The sequence below is a fragment of the Rousettus aegyptiacus genome, unplaced genomic scaffold, assembly GCF_014176215.1.
Source record: "Rousettus aegyptiacus isolate mRouAeg1 unplaced genomic scaffold, mRouAeg1.p scaffold_m13_p_10, whole genome shotgun sequence".
In the NCBI taxonomy this organism is placed as follows: domain Eukaryota; kingdom Metazoa; phylum Chordata; class Mammalia; order Chiroptera; family Pteropodidae; genus Rousettus; species Rousettus aegyptiacus.
The window spans coordinates 64,150,893-64,167,030 of NW_023416285.1; the positions used below are offsets into that span (position 1 = coordinate 64,150,893).

Genomic DNA, 16,138 nt, shown 5'->3' on the forward strand with positions numbered 1-16,138 from the left:
GGTTGTTATGCCATAAAGCTGATTTTTTTCAAATACTTCTGCATTAAGAAATTGGTAGTGCATTCACTTTAATCAAGTACAAACACTATGCCAGACATTTCTATAAAATCTACTGACTTTTCTCCTTTCCACTGTCTTGGGAGGTTGAGGTTTTGTTTCTCAGAAGAAAAAATGCAGGCAGAATTAAAGTAGGGTGCATTCACAAGTTAAGTGGCAGAGCCCCAACTCAAAACAAAGTCGAGGCCATCCTAAAGTCCTGTTCTATTACTCCCCATCATCTCCAAATCCTACTCCCAGCCCCTAAAGAAATCACTTTTTTCCGTGTATCTTCCTGTTCTTGTTCCATCTCAGCCCACTCTCAAAACAATCCAAAACCAGATTCAGGTTTCTCAGCCACAAGTCTTGCCAGTTATACAGTTATATTCTTGGAAATTGATGAATGGATTTTAAAAATCTGATTACATACAATGATATGCTCAAAACATCCTTACTAATTGCTTTCTGGAGCTGAAGCTGATATATCAACATGCTCCCTAATCAACTTAGCAAATTAGCACTTATGGAGTTTAATATTTTAAAAGCATAGCCTTCTTCTCAAATTAATAAATGGTTCACAATCATGTTTAGGGACAGAGGAATACTCTTTCTCTGTCCTGACTCTGTAACTGCAAGTAAAGTGTGTTTTTCATGTTTAGTCTGTTGAAATACTTTCCATTACAACATGGGCAGAAATATCAAAATTATACGAGATTATCGTGAGATAAATCACAGACCTCTAACATTGCTACATAAATTATTAAAGAAATATGGGGAAAGGATAGAAATAAAAACAAATATGGCATCATTTTATTATTGCTCATGATGAAGAATTTCTCCACCCTACAAGCACTTAATCAAAGTCAAGCATCAGGAATAGGATTGCTTTAAAAAGACAAGAAAAGAAATTAAATTCAAACAATACTCAAAAGACAAAAAAAAAAAAAGTGTAAATAAAGTAATTTAAAATCATTATTTTCCATAAATCAAAAGCACCAAATATTTCACTACACTCTTTAAGTAGATGCTTAGAAAACAAATACTTAGGAAAATTTTTAGAGTAAGGAAGAAAAGGCTAAACCAGTGTATATACCAGATATGATGGGGTTAAGGGCACAGGTTACTATGTCCCAGTTTATGCTGTAAACTGCAGAACCAGTGGCCAATGGCTCTATGGACCTCCTTCCTGAAGGTTCATGCTACAGCCTATAAGGCTGGAGGACAGGGTGAGGTGAGGTGGGGAGCAGAAGCCCAGTTCACCCCTTCCTGCTGCAAAGCTAGAACCATGAGTGGTAAAACAATAAACCAAAAGGCTGAGGAGTCCCACCTAAAGAGTCAGAGAAATACTTTAGGCTCTAAACATTCAAGCTCCTCAAGAGAGAAATACTACATCCCTTTCCAAATTCAAGTCATTCAACAAGAACTGGAATTTTTGAAAAAGCTCAACTTATATTTTATTTGCTTCGTGGAGAAGGGAGGGCGAGTAGTACAGAATATGAAAGGTTTGAATAACTTCAATTACAGCTTTCCACTTCTCTCTATTAAACTGGTAGAATTTGCTTTTGTGCTCTAGTTAGAAGAAGTTACAATGATATTTTTATTCATTCATTCATTTGTTCATTCATTCAGTCAGTCAGTCAGTCATAATAAAAATTTCAAAGATTCTGTTCAATATTCCATTTATGTAAAAAGTAAACTATATAGTAATACTTTCACTACTACCAGTAATTTATACTTCCCATAGAGATATTTACCTACTACTTCCAAGGTTGTTGTGACATTTGCTGATCCGAAAGTATTATTGGCATAACACATGAATACTCCAGAATCATTAACTTTCACTGAGCTGATAGTCAACCTCTCCTGACGTAGGAAATTGAAGTCACCCTGATGCCAGCTATTTCTCTTTACCTGTGCTTTAGTTGGCTGGTTTTGGAAGGAGGAAAAAAAAAAAAAGATTACCATAAACTTTATATTCAGGATCTTTCCTACATAAATTAAAAATAGCAGCAATTAGCTTCTGCATATTAGCATTCATTATACACTACTTAAGTAAGAATAATAAAGCATCATGACAAGTCTGTCATTGGAACACTTCATATTATAGGATTATATTGAAAGATAGTCATTAGTGATTAGAAAAAAACATGAAAATTCATTTCTTAATAACTATAGCATGCATAATTCCAAATTATTCGCAGTGCTAAATATTTTTTAATAGTGCCAAATTTTAAAAGTCAGTATACAAGAAATACTACAGAATATTAATATTTTACAATAAACCAGGATACTTGTGTCATATTGGTATTTTGTTATATATTTTTTTCTACTCTATATCCCAGTGAATGAAACACATTGCTAATAACAATCATCTCTATTTTATTAATGTGTATTATTTTCATGAATAAAAAAAAGAGAATCACAATGTCTACAAACTAACCTGGAAATTCATCCTACAGTTTTTATATATCCAGAAAAAATTTGGTAACTATTCATGGAAGTTCCAAGATATAGAATACATATAAAACCAAGTCCCAAATTATTTAAGCACGAGCTGAAGAGAAAAGATTGTGAATTTATCCTCATGATATCACCATTCTTATTATTTGTCTGTAGACAAGACGTGGAAAGATTTCTTACATGGAAAAAAAAAACAATAATATAAACTACAGCCACTCTCTGAAAAGATTAAAAGAAGTAGCTTATAGCTTTTTGCATATTCCAAATTTTCTGAATTGTGATACATTCTATTACAATAGAGAAAAAAGCAACTAAAAAAAAGAAAGTAGACAGGGGCTTATGTTGACATGGACTGGGATCAGGGGTGATTCGCTGGCCGGGCCGTGGTGAACCTGTTAGTGTTGGCCCAACCTGATAGTATGTAAATCAGAACAACCCTGCTGGAAAAGCAACCTGGCAGTGTGTTCATACTCCTGATCAAGTCCAGCGAGTTTATCTCAAGAGAAAAAGCTCAATAAAAAACAAAAGCTCTAATATGCTTACTCCGGTGAAAACTTGGAGATGACCTAAATGTGTATCAGACATCAAAATTACGAATGTAAAAACAAGAAAATGTTTATATTACTTTAAAAACACAAATTGAGTGTTACTTAAAACTGCAACCATGAGATAATACATATGCATGGGGGCAGAGAAAAAAATTTTTTTAAAAATTAGGGCAGTATGGTATTTATAAGGACTAGCCACATATGATGAGCACTTAAAATGCAAAACATCAAATTAAATTGTTAAAAATATAAAATAGTCCCAAATTTTAAGACTTAATATGGAAAAATAATGTAAAATATCCCATTAAAAATTTTATGTTAATTACATGATAAAATAATACTTTTGATATAGCAGGTCAAATAAAATATTTCATGAAAATAAACTTTACTTTTTTTACTCTTTGTCATGCACCTCCTAGAAAATTTGAAATTACACAGGAGGCTCACAATATATTTCCTATGCACATTTCTCGTTATATTTTTAGAAAATTTTTTACATTAAAATAAGCACACATAAAAGGTGACTGCCAAAGTTGAATGTTTTGAAATAAAAAGAAGAGAAACCTGTTTTTTGTCAACTAATTGTGAGATCTTGGGTAAGTCAAAGACACACCACCAGTCTTTTGTTTTTAAAAGGGAATGAGGGAACAAAGGTCTGTACAGGCCTCTACAGTTAGGAGCACTGTGTAGATTTAAAGATACTCCCTTCTAAGAGACTCTTCTAATAATTGACAGAAATCTGCCATTTCGCTGTTAAGAAGATGCAATAGCATGGTGAAGTGACATGATCTCTAGCCCTTTCCATTCCATCATGTCACAGACTTCTCCTCTGCAGAATGACAATGGATTGATAACATACCAAATTCTAGATTTAAGGTATCTTCTTTCAAATTCTTCTAATTGCCTAAGAGCCTATCATAGGGTAAACATGTCAGTGCCGGAAGAAATAGCTTGGTCATAAATAGCTTGGTCGATATCAACACCTAAACCCAAAGACCATAATTTAGGATACTGTCAAAGATCACAATCAAAAGCAAGTAAAAATATGAGGATTTATGAGCATAAGAACAGCTAACCAAGACTCACAAGTGTGGAATACACGCCAAGATTCTCTTCAGTTTTAAAACAAACAATTGCAAAAACTCTAGAACAGTGAGTTTATCCTAAATTTTATTGTGAGTTTCACTTATTCTAAATGGTCAGAATCAAATACTACAGATTTTTAAAACAATGTGATAGTGCTAAAAGTGCTAAGTATTCCAAATTAAGTCAAAAAATATCAATAAAAGATTCATGGATGAACCTTGGCATACAGCCATAAGCCCCATCTGCAAGTCACACACTACATATTGTTTGCACGTGATTTGGTTTTCCTTAACCCTTGGAGGTGCACATTGGGATTTCCCCAAAGGGCTCCCAACACTGAAGGCTTATCTACCAACGCCAGTGGATTAATTGGGAATGGCATGCAGGGCTCTTGGGAAAAATGATTCAGAACAGAACTGCCTGGGGCAATTTAATTTCTCATATCAAAAAGGCTAATTTTCAAGTTATATAGAGGCTCAAATACACACACAATCTAAACTGTTCTCTCATCTGAAATCAAGGGTTATAGAAAGCCAATTAACATAGGCTTGTATTCCTTAAATTTAGTCAAAAATTCATACATAAGCTATTGTTTTTTATTGAGTTATATGACCATGGAAACTAAAACTTGTTTCCCTGAGCCATTGGTTTGCAAGAACAAGTCAAGAGGATAATCCATTCTCCTAGTCAATTGCAGGCTTCACTTAGCAAGGTATCATCCATCACAGGTCTATATGAATAGCATCATAATGCTTTGCATTATGCTAATGATCACGGTTACTTGTTTAGCAAAGGCTTTTTAAACAGGCATGAAATTGCCATTGTTGAACATAGGGCATGAGAAGGAAGAAGAAAAAGAGAAGCAGAAAAATATAGCATTTCTTTTTCCCAATGTAATGCATACATGTGTACTGAAGAAAAACCACCACAATAGCTAATTAACTAGATAGCCTACAAAAATTACTGAAAAATAAGTCAATAGAAATTGTAAAGCAGAATATCAGGGAAATTAGACATTTAAAAGTTCCTGCTATTAATATGAGTATTTATTAATATGAGTATTTCCTTTATCCATATTGAGTATTTAGAGAGAAATGAAAACTTCAAACATAACTGGCTAAATTTATTTAATTTTAAGATATGCCTAACACAGTAATCTGACATATGGTAGACGTTCAATATGCATTTGTTAAATGAATATGAAACTAAACATTTCCAAATGTTTTAGATTAAAGATAACCATTTAATTAATAGCAACTAAAACAAGTAAAAAACTATTAGCAACTTGATCTCAGGTAACCAGCCTCAAAGGAAAAAATCAGATCCCAAAAAGTAACCCATCTGTCAAATGGACAGGCCACTTGGTCAGAGTGGGAAGAGCTTCCTGGTTAATATATGAGAACTTTTCTTCTTTTTAAATATGGAAGGAAAAAAACTGGCAACTCTTTCCATTATTTTAAATAATCTGGGCTGAACAGTATTGATAATTTAAAAAAAAAAAAAAAAACAAGGTATTTATGCTATTAGTTTTTTAAATTTTCCTACTAAAGTCATTCAAAGAAACATCATGAAGTAATAACTTGAGTCTGAAGTTCTCTCTTCGATTTTCCAAAAATAAATGTGCAAAATGACATTTACGTGTTACCAATAATGAGTGTGCACATCTACATATGGCGTTATGAAAATATGCATCTCGACATGCTCCCAGACAGTTCTACCTCAGATGGACGTACCAGCTGAGCCATCCTCCCAGGACAACTAATAGACTTTTTAAAAAATGTGAAAATCTCCCACATAGAGAGAATGACATACTGAGAAAAAGGAAGGAAATGATTCACTCACCTGGCTGTTTTCCCTTATCCACATTGAGTCCACAGAACTAGACACATCTTTTATCAAGCACGTCACTGTAAATTCTTCCCCTTCCCTAAGAAGATAGCTTGCTTTCGACACAGACACAACTGGTACAGCTCTGATAGCTAAAATAAAAAGAAGTGTGACCCTCAAATAATTTGTTCTAATATACATGACATTTTAACTTATCATTTTTCCCCAAATGTGCACAGCTTATTTTGTCCTCTTTTATGCAAAACATAAAGTATGGTACTAACCGACCTGTATTACCTGTGTATCTGAAGACATCAGCAATTAAATCATGCATCCTTCAAGTAAATTCACTAATATTGAGTGAAAAGATAGGAATGTCCAGTTTGAGATTATAATGCACCTGGACAATGCTATTTCAAAACAGGTAGAATTTCTGGCATCGTGAAGTGGTTTTAATCTTTACCTCACGCAACCTGGATGGTTTCATGAGGACGTGGCCTACAACTAATTATATTCTTGTAACCAAACAGGTGTCTTTTCCAAGCACTTTAAAAATAGATCTTGCTTGTTTCTGAAAATCTCAGGTCTTAAATAATCAATTTTTCCTTAATTCCGAAAAGCATATTTTTTCAAAAGTCTTATTAAAAACTATTCAATAGCTGAATGCCAGTAGAGATCGAATGAGATGATCTCTGACATACAAAATCTAGATATCCTCCTGTGACTAAAACACCCTGCATAATGCCACAATAATAACAAGGTCCACAATCAGTTGGTCATTAAAATAACTAATGAGAAAGTCAACTCATGTATCAATAATAAATCAAGGAATGAATAATCTACATGCTAAACTTTTCAGATAGCGTAACTAAAGCTTCCCAATGGGTTTCTCTGGGAAGAAACACTTTGTGAAATTATGAAACTTTGGGGTGTACTGGAGCCAGTAGGTTTAACAACTGTCCCCAGTCCCAGCTAAATGACAATCTATGGTAGACACTTCCAGCTGGAGGCAGATGTGGACTGGTCCCATGGGGTTGGGACTGTGAAATAAAGAATTCATGAGCAGCCAACATTTTGAAGCTGGGGGATTGAAGAGCCAGCTAGCTGCCTAAGGTGGACCAGTGCAAAGATAAATTGTCTTCAGATCAAGGAATGCTCTGACTCCCAGAAGAAAGTAAGAAAGGGCCTGTACCTGCCCTCACTTTCAGAGAGAATTTCTTCGACAGCACTGACTTGCCCTTCTTGTCCGCAGAGCAGTGCAAGCAGAGCCGATGATACTCGCGCCTCACGTTTCTGATTGTGATGCCAGCCTTGGGATCAGCGACAAACGTCAAGTCCTTGGGGAGAGGTTTCCCCTCACATCCCACGAGGGAGTAATTGGTCACTTCTGGGTCAGTCAGAGGACAGCGAACCAGCGTATCATTGCCTTCTTTCCCATACAAGGGAAGGTCAATGAGGAAAAGCTTTGCAGGATCTATAGCATATTAAAAATCAGTAGTTTAAATGGCTGGTCACAGGCACTAAAACATTTTTAAAAGTTCAAAAATGTTACCTTTCATAACAATTCCCAGCAGCTCAAATGGCTACTGACCTTTTTCTTTGCAGGCAAAAGTAGAATGTATCCAAATACTACTACAAGAATTTATCCAAATAATATAAGTAAAAGTTAACATTTATTGAACACTTTTCATATGTCAGGCACTAAGCTTGGACCATTACACACTTTATTTCATTTGCTCTTCAAACCACCCCTATGTGAGGTACACTATCATTATCCTCATTTTATAGATGAAGAAGTTGAAGTCTCAACAAAGCGACTCTCCTAAAGTGACATGGCCCAGAAGTGAATGTGCAGAATTCAAACTCAGGTTTGAATGGTACCACAATTTGAGCTCTTAAAACTCTGAGAATATTTTATTACAACCATTACTCCTTTTCTGCAACAGGTAATACTTCAAGAAGCATGGGTCAAGAATAATCCCCCTAACCCCTCTGTGTGGGCCCTTTCCAGAGTTTTCAATCTCTGGGATCTTTCAGCTTCTGGATAGAATCTAGAAAACTGTCAACAGGCCACCCAGTATAAATAACATGTGGGCCTCACTCTATTTGAATTCCTTTAAAGTTATGTTTAAATATAAGTTCTAGAAATCAAATAATTTCAAATCCACAAGGGGAGTTTATAAGTTTCAGGAATGCTATGGCAAATAATTTATCATCTAAACTAGGACCCTTGTGAGTGAAAGGGGGTATTATTAATAATTATGCCAGGACACCAGGTGTGGACTGGGAAAGCCTCGGGGAGACTGGGACCCTGTGTAAACAGAGACAAACCTTCTTCTGTATACACAATATGCTGTTACCCTCTGCTGTGTAAAGATAATATAGATATACTGTTGGGACAACAGATTACATCTAAAATTTGCTTTTTGATTGTCCTTTCCGGCTAGAAATTTGGTGTTCCACAAAAATCAATTTACTATAATTAAAATATACTTCTTGCCACTTAATTGTGACCAATTTTGAAATAGTTTTCCAAAATGAATTATGCACTTCCCAGCCTTACATTTATTCTGCGAATAAATTACTTCGCAATGGATGAACTATGTTCTAAGTCCAGGGAATGGCTATTTTTCCTTCTACTCTATCTCAGTCGCTTGAGTCTAGCTCCTACAATAATCCCTGACTCCCTTCATTGCTATAACATAGATTATGTAAGTATCCAAACATGTTAAATAAATAATTAAGTATAGTTTTAAGTTATTGAGGATGACTTCCTCTATAAAGAAAATTTGTGAGCCCTGTGAGACTGATTTGACTAATTCAGCAGTTTTCCCCATTTAGTCAGGTGTCTACCCATCCTGTTAATAAACAGAATGATTCTTATTACCACTGTGAAATTACAGTATACCTCTGAATGTCAAAGAATAGCACACAGGTTGGCTCAACAATTATGAAACCATAGGCAGAGGCTAAGCTGTGGCCTATCAAAGCGTATATCTTTTCAGCTACCCACCTAAGGACAACAGATAAACTAAGGAGAGGCAGTCAATTTCATGGTAACCTTTATAGCAAAGGTGAGTCAACCTTAAAAACCCTTAATAGAGCTAGAATTTACACAATTCTATCTCCCAAATAACAATTATGTAAACAAGACAGAGCAGGTAATCTTAACCAAATGTTGCAGTGATGAACTAAGACTCTTGAGGTTGCTAAGATCTACAATGTGGGATAAATTTACTCCTTATTATTCCACAATACCATGGACGAAGCATCCTACTCACGCTTGTTTCAATGACAGCCCCAGTCAAGATACAAACCCAAGGTGAGAACTAGGCCTCTACTTCACCTCCTGTAACCTGGCTGGTTCTCTTAAGCTTCAAGTACTTCAGTTTTTACATTAGCAAAAAAGTACTCCTCTGTGATTCCTCCCACCTCGCCCCAACAAACCTCCTCTAGAGAAAGATACTGAAAGCACAAATGCAGATGCGTCATTGAATTCAACACAGGAAATGAAGTATAGAAACCCAACTATCATGTTTTTCTTTAGTTCTTAAGAGGTCACAGTTTTTTGAATGAATCAACTGACATCTATAAAGAACCTAGGAAAGACAAGGATACTTTGCTGACTGAGTTATTTTTCTGAGTTTACTCCCTAAAAGTGGGTCAATTCTTTTGAAGTGTTGGTCTGTTTAGGCCTTTAGAGACCTTTAGTTCCCTGAAGCATTTTTACTAAGTGGGAATATCTGAGATCTCAAGGCATTAAAATGCAGCCTTCCCAAAGGACCTAATTTATTCTCAGAGTTTACTCAGAGCAGCAGGACAAATGGGCTAACCATATTGTAATCTCATTAGGAAGTGTCACAGCCTTGCAGACCTTCAGCTGGAGTCATACCCAAAGCCACAATGTATTAAAAGATGGAGAAACTAACAAAGAAAAATTTATTTTAGGCTTTCTAGACCCAATTATTAATATTTTACCTATGGCTTAGTCATCTATATGTCACCCATAATTAAGAACAGGATATTAAGATCTCTAAAGCACAGTATCAAAGAAAACTGAACACTTACCACTAACAAACACATAAATGGAACTGCTTAAGCCGTCCTCATTGGTGCATGTGTAATTGCCTGTACTGGTGGCCTCTGCTTTCTCCATGACCCATTCATTCTGTGATTTCTCAGTCAATTGACCCAAGGTCTCAAAAGTCCATTTGACAAATCTTGGATCAGTGCATAACAGCCTAATCTCATCACCAACACTGACTCTTAACTCTGATTCTGCTGGATGGATGGATGGTGGAGATAGTTCCCCTGGACTCACAGATGGTTGAGAAGAGCCTGCCAAGAAAAATGAGAATCATGTTGAGTAGGATCTTTTTTCCTTGGCGAAATAAAGCATTTCTTCCAATATTGATTTCCATCTTCTGTGTACTCTACAATAAAAATAGGACAAAGCTGCCCTGTTATTTATAGTTAGAAAGTGTTCTGTTTAAAGTTTCTTAAGTTCATCTATAAAATTAAGTTATTTTCTGCAACCCTTTATTAATCCTTGGTGTGCAAGCCAAGGTTTGCTGGATGCCATGGCCTTCTCTGAGTCATACAGCTAGGTCAAGTTTCCTTTCTGAATATGGGCCATTACAATGGTATTGACACGCTGACACCCAGCTTAGAAACAACAAAAACAAAACCTCACACTAAAAAAAACTATTGGCCTGTTACTCTTTTGGTAAAATGTACATGACCATGACATAGCTGGCTTTTTCTTAAAGCTTTGTGAATTCAGTTATTTCTATGCAGTTCTCCGTACACGGCAATATTCATCAAAAGAACTATTTAGGAGTTTAAAATAATAAGGCATAAAATGAAAATCCCATTTTAAAGATCAGGCCACAAGATATTTCATGGCATATGCTGGGTTGCAGCCTGATCAACCTAATGCCTAGAAAGTTTTCCTTGGTAGAAAACTGGATTAAATATGCAAATTTCAGGCTCTGAATATGAAATGTGAACCTTAGAAAATTCACAACAGCCAATCATCACTCATGCATCTGTTGCGTGAATGCAAACATTCATTCATTAATTATGATCTTATGGTCTGCAAAAGCATCATCCAAGGTGCTAGGGGGAAGCCCACATAAGGGTGACGCGTGGTCCTTACACATGGCCTGACTCCGGAGCTTCAGCAACACACTGCTCAAGTGTCAGAATAAGTGAGACATAGTTACAAGATTTAGGTTTAAGCTGAAGAAAAAGTAAGAAATGGCCTGGACCTCGATAGTATCAGAAAAGGCAGAAGAGAAGACAGAATGAGAAAAGAGCTGGCACACAAGGCATTTGGAGCTATAAAGAAACCAGCCGGGATGGACATAGGGTTCCTTGTGGAGATCATGAGAAGTAAGATTAAACAGGCTGAGCAGGATGGAACCGGATCATCCAGAGCCTTGAACATCTGGTATAAATATCTGAAATATACAATAGAGACCATGTAGACGTCACAACAGGTTTTTCAGTAGAAGAGAGACATGCACAGGAAGATACCAGAGATCAGCTAGATTCAAGAAGATCAGTGAAAAGCACTGGTCCTCAGAGAAGCAAAAGCAATAAAGAACCCATAGTAAGGATTTGAGACTAAAGAGAAAGATATAATATACTGTCAGAGGAAGAATATGTTAATGATTATAGGTAATAGCATAATCAAAAATACAAAAGGTTGACATGACCTTGGTGAAAGACAGAGAATAAAAGGTCCCTTGGTGAGGTGGGCTGGGACAAGAGGAGAAGAGAATTCTCTAGAGGACTTTCAACCACTTCTTCAGGTCCCTGGAGGAAATGGCTCATGTGCATAAGATGTGTGCCCCCTCTACACACATTCTCCACGTGGAGAAAAGAACTAACCAGAGCTGAAGGAGGAGTAAAAGCCTTCAGGCCAGGTAGAGAAAAGGGCTGGTGGGAGGCAAAGGCTGCAAGAGGCAGGTATACCAGGATACTCTCTGCAAGTTCAGGCTAGCTGGGGTGAGGAGGGGTGAAGGGGGGGATGGAGACATGGTCAGAAAGGGACTGGGACAGGAAAGTAGATGAGCTTCTCACCTGCAACAGGAACTTCAGATAGTGGAGGCGGAGCAATAATGTGTGAAGCTAAAAGACTGAGATCAGATAATTGAGGGGGGGGGGGGTTGGGAAAAAGAGGAACACAGTGAGTACCAATCCTGGAGAGTTCCTCCAGCTAAAAGGGCATAGGAACAGTCAACAGACAAGAGAGATGAAGGAAGAAAGGAAGGAAAGAAGGAAAGAAGGAAAGAAGGAAAGAAGGAGGAAGGAAGGAAGGAAGGAAGGAAGGAAGGAAGGAAGGAAGGAAGGAAGGAAGGAAGGAAGGAAGGAAGGAAGGAAGGAAGGACGCACCACCAGAAAGGAAGGGGACAGGCTAAAGATACGAGAAAGGCAACAGATCAGAGTTTCAAAGAGGAGGTGGGTGGGTCCTAGGGCAGATGCTGAACAAGATCAAAGGGAATGAACAAGTCTTCAAATTTGGTTAGAAAGAGACCACAGGAAATCCAAGAGTACAATTTCAGTTGAGTGGGAATTTCTGTTTGCTCCAAAGTTAAAGGCTGCAAGTGTCGACCTCTCCATAAAGAGCTATGGCAGGAGATGACAGAGAAATAGATCTGTAGTCAAACAAGGTTAAAATTAAAAAAAAAAAAAAAATTAGGAGACCTGTTGACATTTGAAGATAGAAGAGTCTGTGGAGAGGGACAGATGAATATGGTCTAAAGAAGAGCTGAAATTGTCCCCTACAGGTACAGTCTCGATTCCACTTTGTTATCCAGACAAGCAGTTATTTCATCTGAGTACCTTTCAACCTCGACATCAACTGTGCCTCCATGATGTCACGCAAATCACAACCCAGATCAGAAGACACTCAGCAGCCTTGATTCATGGGAGACAACAATAAAGTCAATTATAATCATCAGATGTCATTAAGTACCAACGAAAGGAGAAGTGCTATAAATGAGATGGTTTGTGCCCTGTAGGCTCAACAGCTAAATGGAGCAGCCAGGATATGGACATGAAGCGGTTGGGATTATTTTCAAAGTCATACAGAATGTATGGGCACAGCAACAGAAACACCATTATGTCAATTATTTATCCCCTTTAAAATAGGAGTAGTTCCAAGTAAATATTAGTGACATTGACAGTAAAGTCAATCCAAAAATTCTTAAAGAATTTATGTTATAGTATATTCCAATCAATTTGATTTTCTCACAGGTGAGTCTTAAGGGCATATGTAGATACTGCAATCCAGAACAAATATTGCTGACTTCCACACACTTATCACACCAGCGTAGGTAAGGCCTAGCTGTGTGACTTAAGGCAGGCCATTCGACCTCTCTGTGTCCAAGTTTCCACATCTGAAAAATTATAATAAAAATACCTTTATCTCACAGAGTTCTTATAAGAATCAAACGCAGTAAATACATGAAAGGAGCATAACATAGCTCTGGGCAGTTTTTAAATGCTAGCTATTATAGAGAAGCAGTAAAGCATAGTAGGTGGAAGCTTGACTCTTGACTTAAAGTTGTCTCTATTTGCATCCCGGCTCTGCCACTTAATAAGTGTGCAACCCTTAGGCAGTAACTAATCATCTCTGCCTCGGTTTCCTCGTCTGTAAAGTAGGGACATAACAGCAGCTATTTCATAAGACACTCAGAACAATGCTTGGGCACACAGAAAACACATAAAAATATTAGACACATATTTTCAAAAACAACTTCTTATCACACCTCCCATCAGTCCTGACTTACTCACTTCCTGTAGATGTGAATGGTTCCATCATTTCCCAAACGCTCCTGTCTGACTTCTCCCTCCTCGGTAGCAAATTCTAGCAATCTTTCCTGTGGAACCTCTGCCACACTCTGTTGTCTGCCTTTCTACTCCTGCTGCCCCACTCCAGCCATTTGCCACTTAGCATAGAGATAACATTGTCTCCTAAAAGGGGTCCATGCCTTCAGCCTCCACTCACCCCACCCCCAACTCACCCTATTCATAACCCTGAGCTCCATCAGCCTAAAGCACCACCTTCTCAATAACTTCACTCCCAGCCTCAAGAAACTAACAGAAGCAGCAGCAGTTCGCCCTGATATCAGGTATAACACTTTCATGGGATTCATTTCTAGCTATTCTCTCTGGACCCGACCTGCTTCTCCAATAAGAAATACCTTTAGGTTGGCTAAGGATCCTGCAAACATTCTTCATTCCTTGGTGAACTCATTTTTCTGCCCATGTCTCCAGGACACACTAACTCCACCAATTCACCTCCTTGCCATGTGGAAAGCCCAGCCCAGTCTTCATGGATGTTGTTCCCGAACCACTCCAGGTTACAGTCACCTGTCCTCACAAAATCTCACCAACATGTCCAACCCCAGCAACCGTGTGGCTTATAATGATGCTCGATGGTGGTCTTCATCTAAATGTTACCTCTCCTCTACCTCCTCTAAGGTCTTCGAGCCCTCAGAGTAAGAATCCTAAATTATATTTTTTCCCCTAGTGTAGTCATAAAAACATTCCCTTCAATCCCTAAACATATAAAAGACTGAAGGAAGGACAGGTTCCTAAACATCTAGCCCTATAACAGATGTCCTATCCTCAAAAAGAGGTTGGATGTCAATTTTGTTGAATGCACTAAGAAAAAGGAGGGTTAATTTACCCACTAAAACTACTATGGCTACCCTACAAAAAAGGAGCCTCCAAATTTCAGTTCATTAGTTTATGCTTTACTACTAGAGTTTTAAAAGATAAATTTTTAAAATTATTACCATCAGAAGCATTCAGGGTTTTATTTTCAAAATAAATTATAAGTTCAACCCTCAAAGTCACATTATAAATGAAAACAGAACTTATATTAGAGTGGGACTGTAGGTATTATTTATTTTCTTTTTTCCAAACTATCTTGAACGTTGTTATAATGTTTTCACAATAAAAAAAAAAGACTAGATTAATGCTAAAAGGTGTATGTATATACACATATACCTGCCTTTATTATATTTAAAAATCAATACCAATAAAGTATTCTAACTGAGCTTTGAAATTGCCCTGAAACTACACATTTTGAAATATGTCTGGTACATAGCAAATTCTCAACACATGTTTGTTGAATTGAGTTTTATCTACATCAGGATTCTTTGCATTAGAAAATGTACTTCACTAATTATGTTTGGCTAAGGCTAATATTAACAGTTGTTTTCTATCCCCTGAACACATGTTAATTTATGAGCCAAGGGGGAAAAAAAAAAAAAAGACAGCAAACATAACATTCTGGGGACCAGATACTAGAGTCAATGATGGCTCCTGGCTAGGAACTCCAGGAACTATTCAGCAAATGTTTATCCCACGTACCCTGCTAAGTGTTGCACCTAGAAGACAATCCTTGTACTCACAGAGCATAAACTAGGGAGGACAAGGGCACTTACGAAGCCTCAATAACCCAAGATTTTAACGAGTTCAAGATAAATGCCACCATACCCTCCGTAACCTCTTTCGAAAATATAAAATTCAACCATACCCAAAAGAACCGAAAGCAGGAACACAAACACGTATGTGGTACACCCACACTTATAAGCAGCATTATTCACAACAGCCAAGAGGTAGAAACAACCCAAGTATGAATGAATAAACTAAATGAGGTATATACATACACTAGAATATTATTCAGCCATAAAAAGGAAAGAAATTCTGACATATTCTACAACATGAATGAACTTTGCAATTATGCTAAGTGAAATAAGCCAGACACAAAAGGATAACTATGAGGTACCTGGAATAGGCTATTCAGGGAACAGAAGTTACTAAGGACTGGGGGAGGGAAGAATAGAGTTACTGTTTAATGGGTACAGCATTTCTGTTTGGAATTTAAAAAAATGTTCTGGAATGTACAGTGGTGATGGTTGTACAACACTATGAATGTACTTAATGGCACTGACGAGGACACTTAAATGGTACTTTTCATGTTATGTATAGTTTACCATAATTTAAAAGAAGACTTAAATTTAAAAAATCAGCAATTCGTCAAGGCCCAAGTGAAGCTTCAGACTTTCTTAGCTATCCTAACTCTTTCTCATCTGACCACTCTGACTTCTGGTATTAGCCTCAACGAGCCCCTCAACTTTGTTTTAAATCATGTCATTTAA

The 16,138-nt window shown here is 37.1% G+C and overlaps 1 protein-coding gene across 5 annotated transcripts in view; it reads right to left on the minus strand.

The window, feature by feature from the left end:
* KIT (KIT proto-oncogene, receptor tyrosine kinase) overlaps positions 1–16,138 on the minus strand; it is a 76,535-nt gene that overhangs the window by 32,354 nt on the left and 28,043 nt on the right. For all 5 annotated transcript variants that reach the window (XM_036227931.1, XM_016124288.2, XM_016124287.2 and 2 more), the window contains exons 2-5: positions 10,026–10,295; positions 7,150–7,431; positions 5,973–6,109; positions 1,791–1,962 (exon numbers count right to left, since the gene is read on the minus strand). In XM_036227931.1, the coding sequence (XP_036083824.1) occupies positions 1,791–1,962; positions 5,973–6,109; positions 7,150–7,431; positions 10,026–10,295 (861 nt within the window). The remainder of the gene's footprint in view (positions 1–1,790; positions 1,963–5,972; positions 6,110–7,149; positions 7,432–10,025; positions 10,296–16,138) is intronic.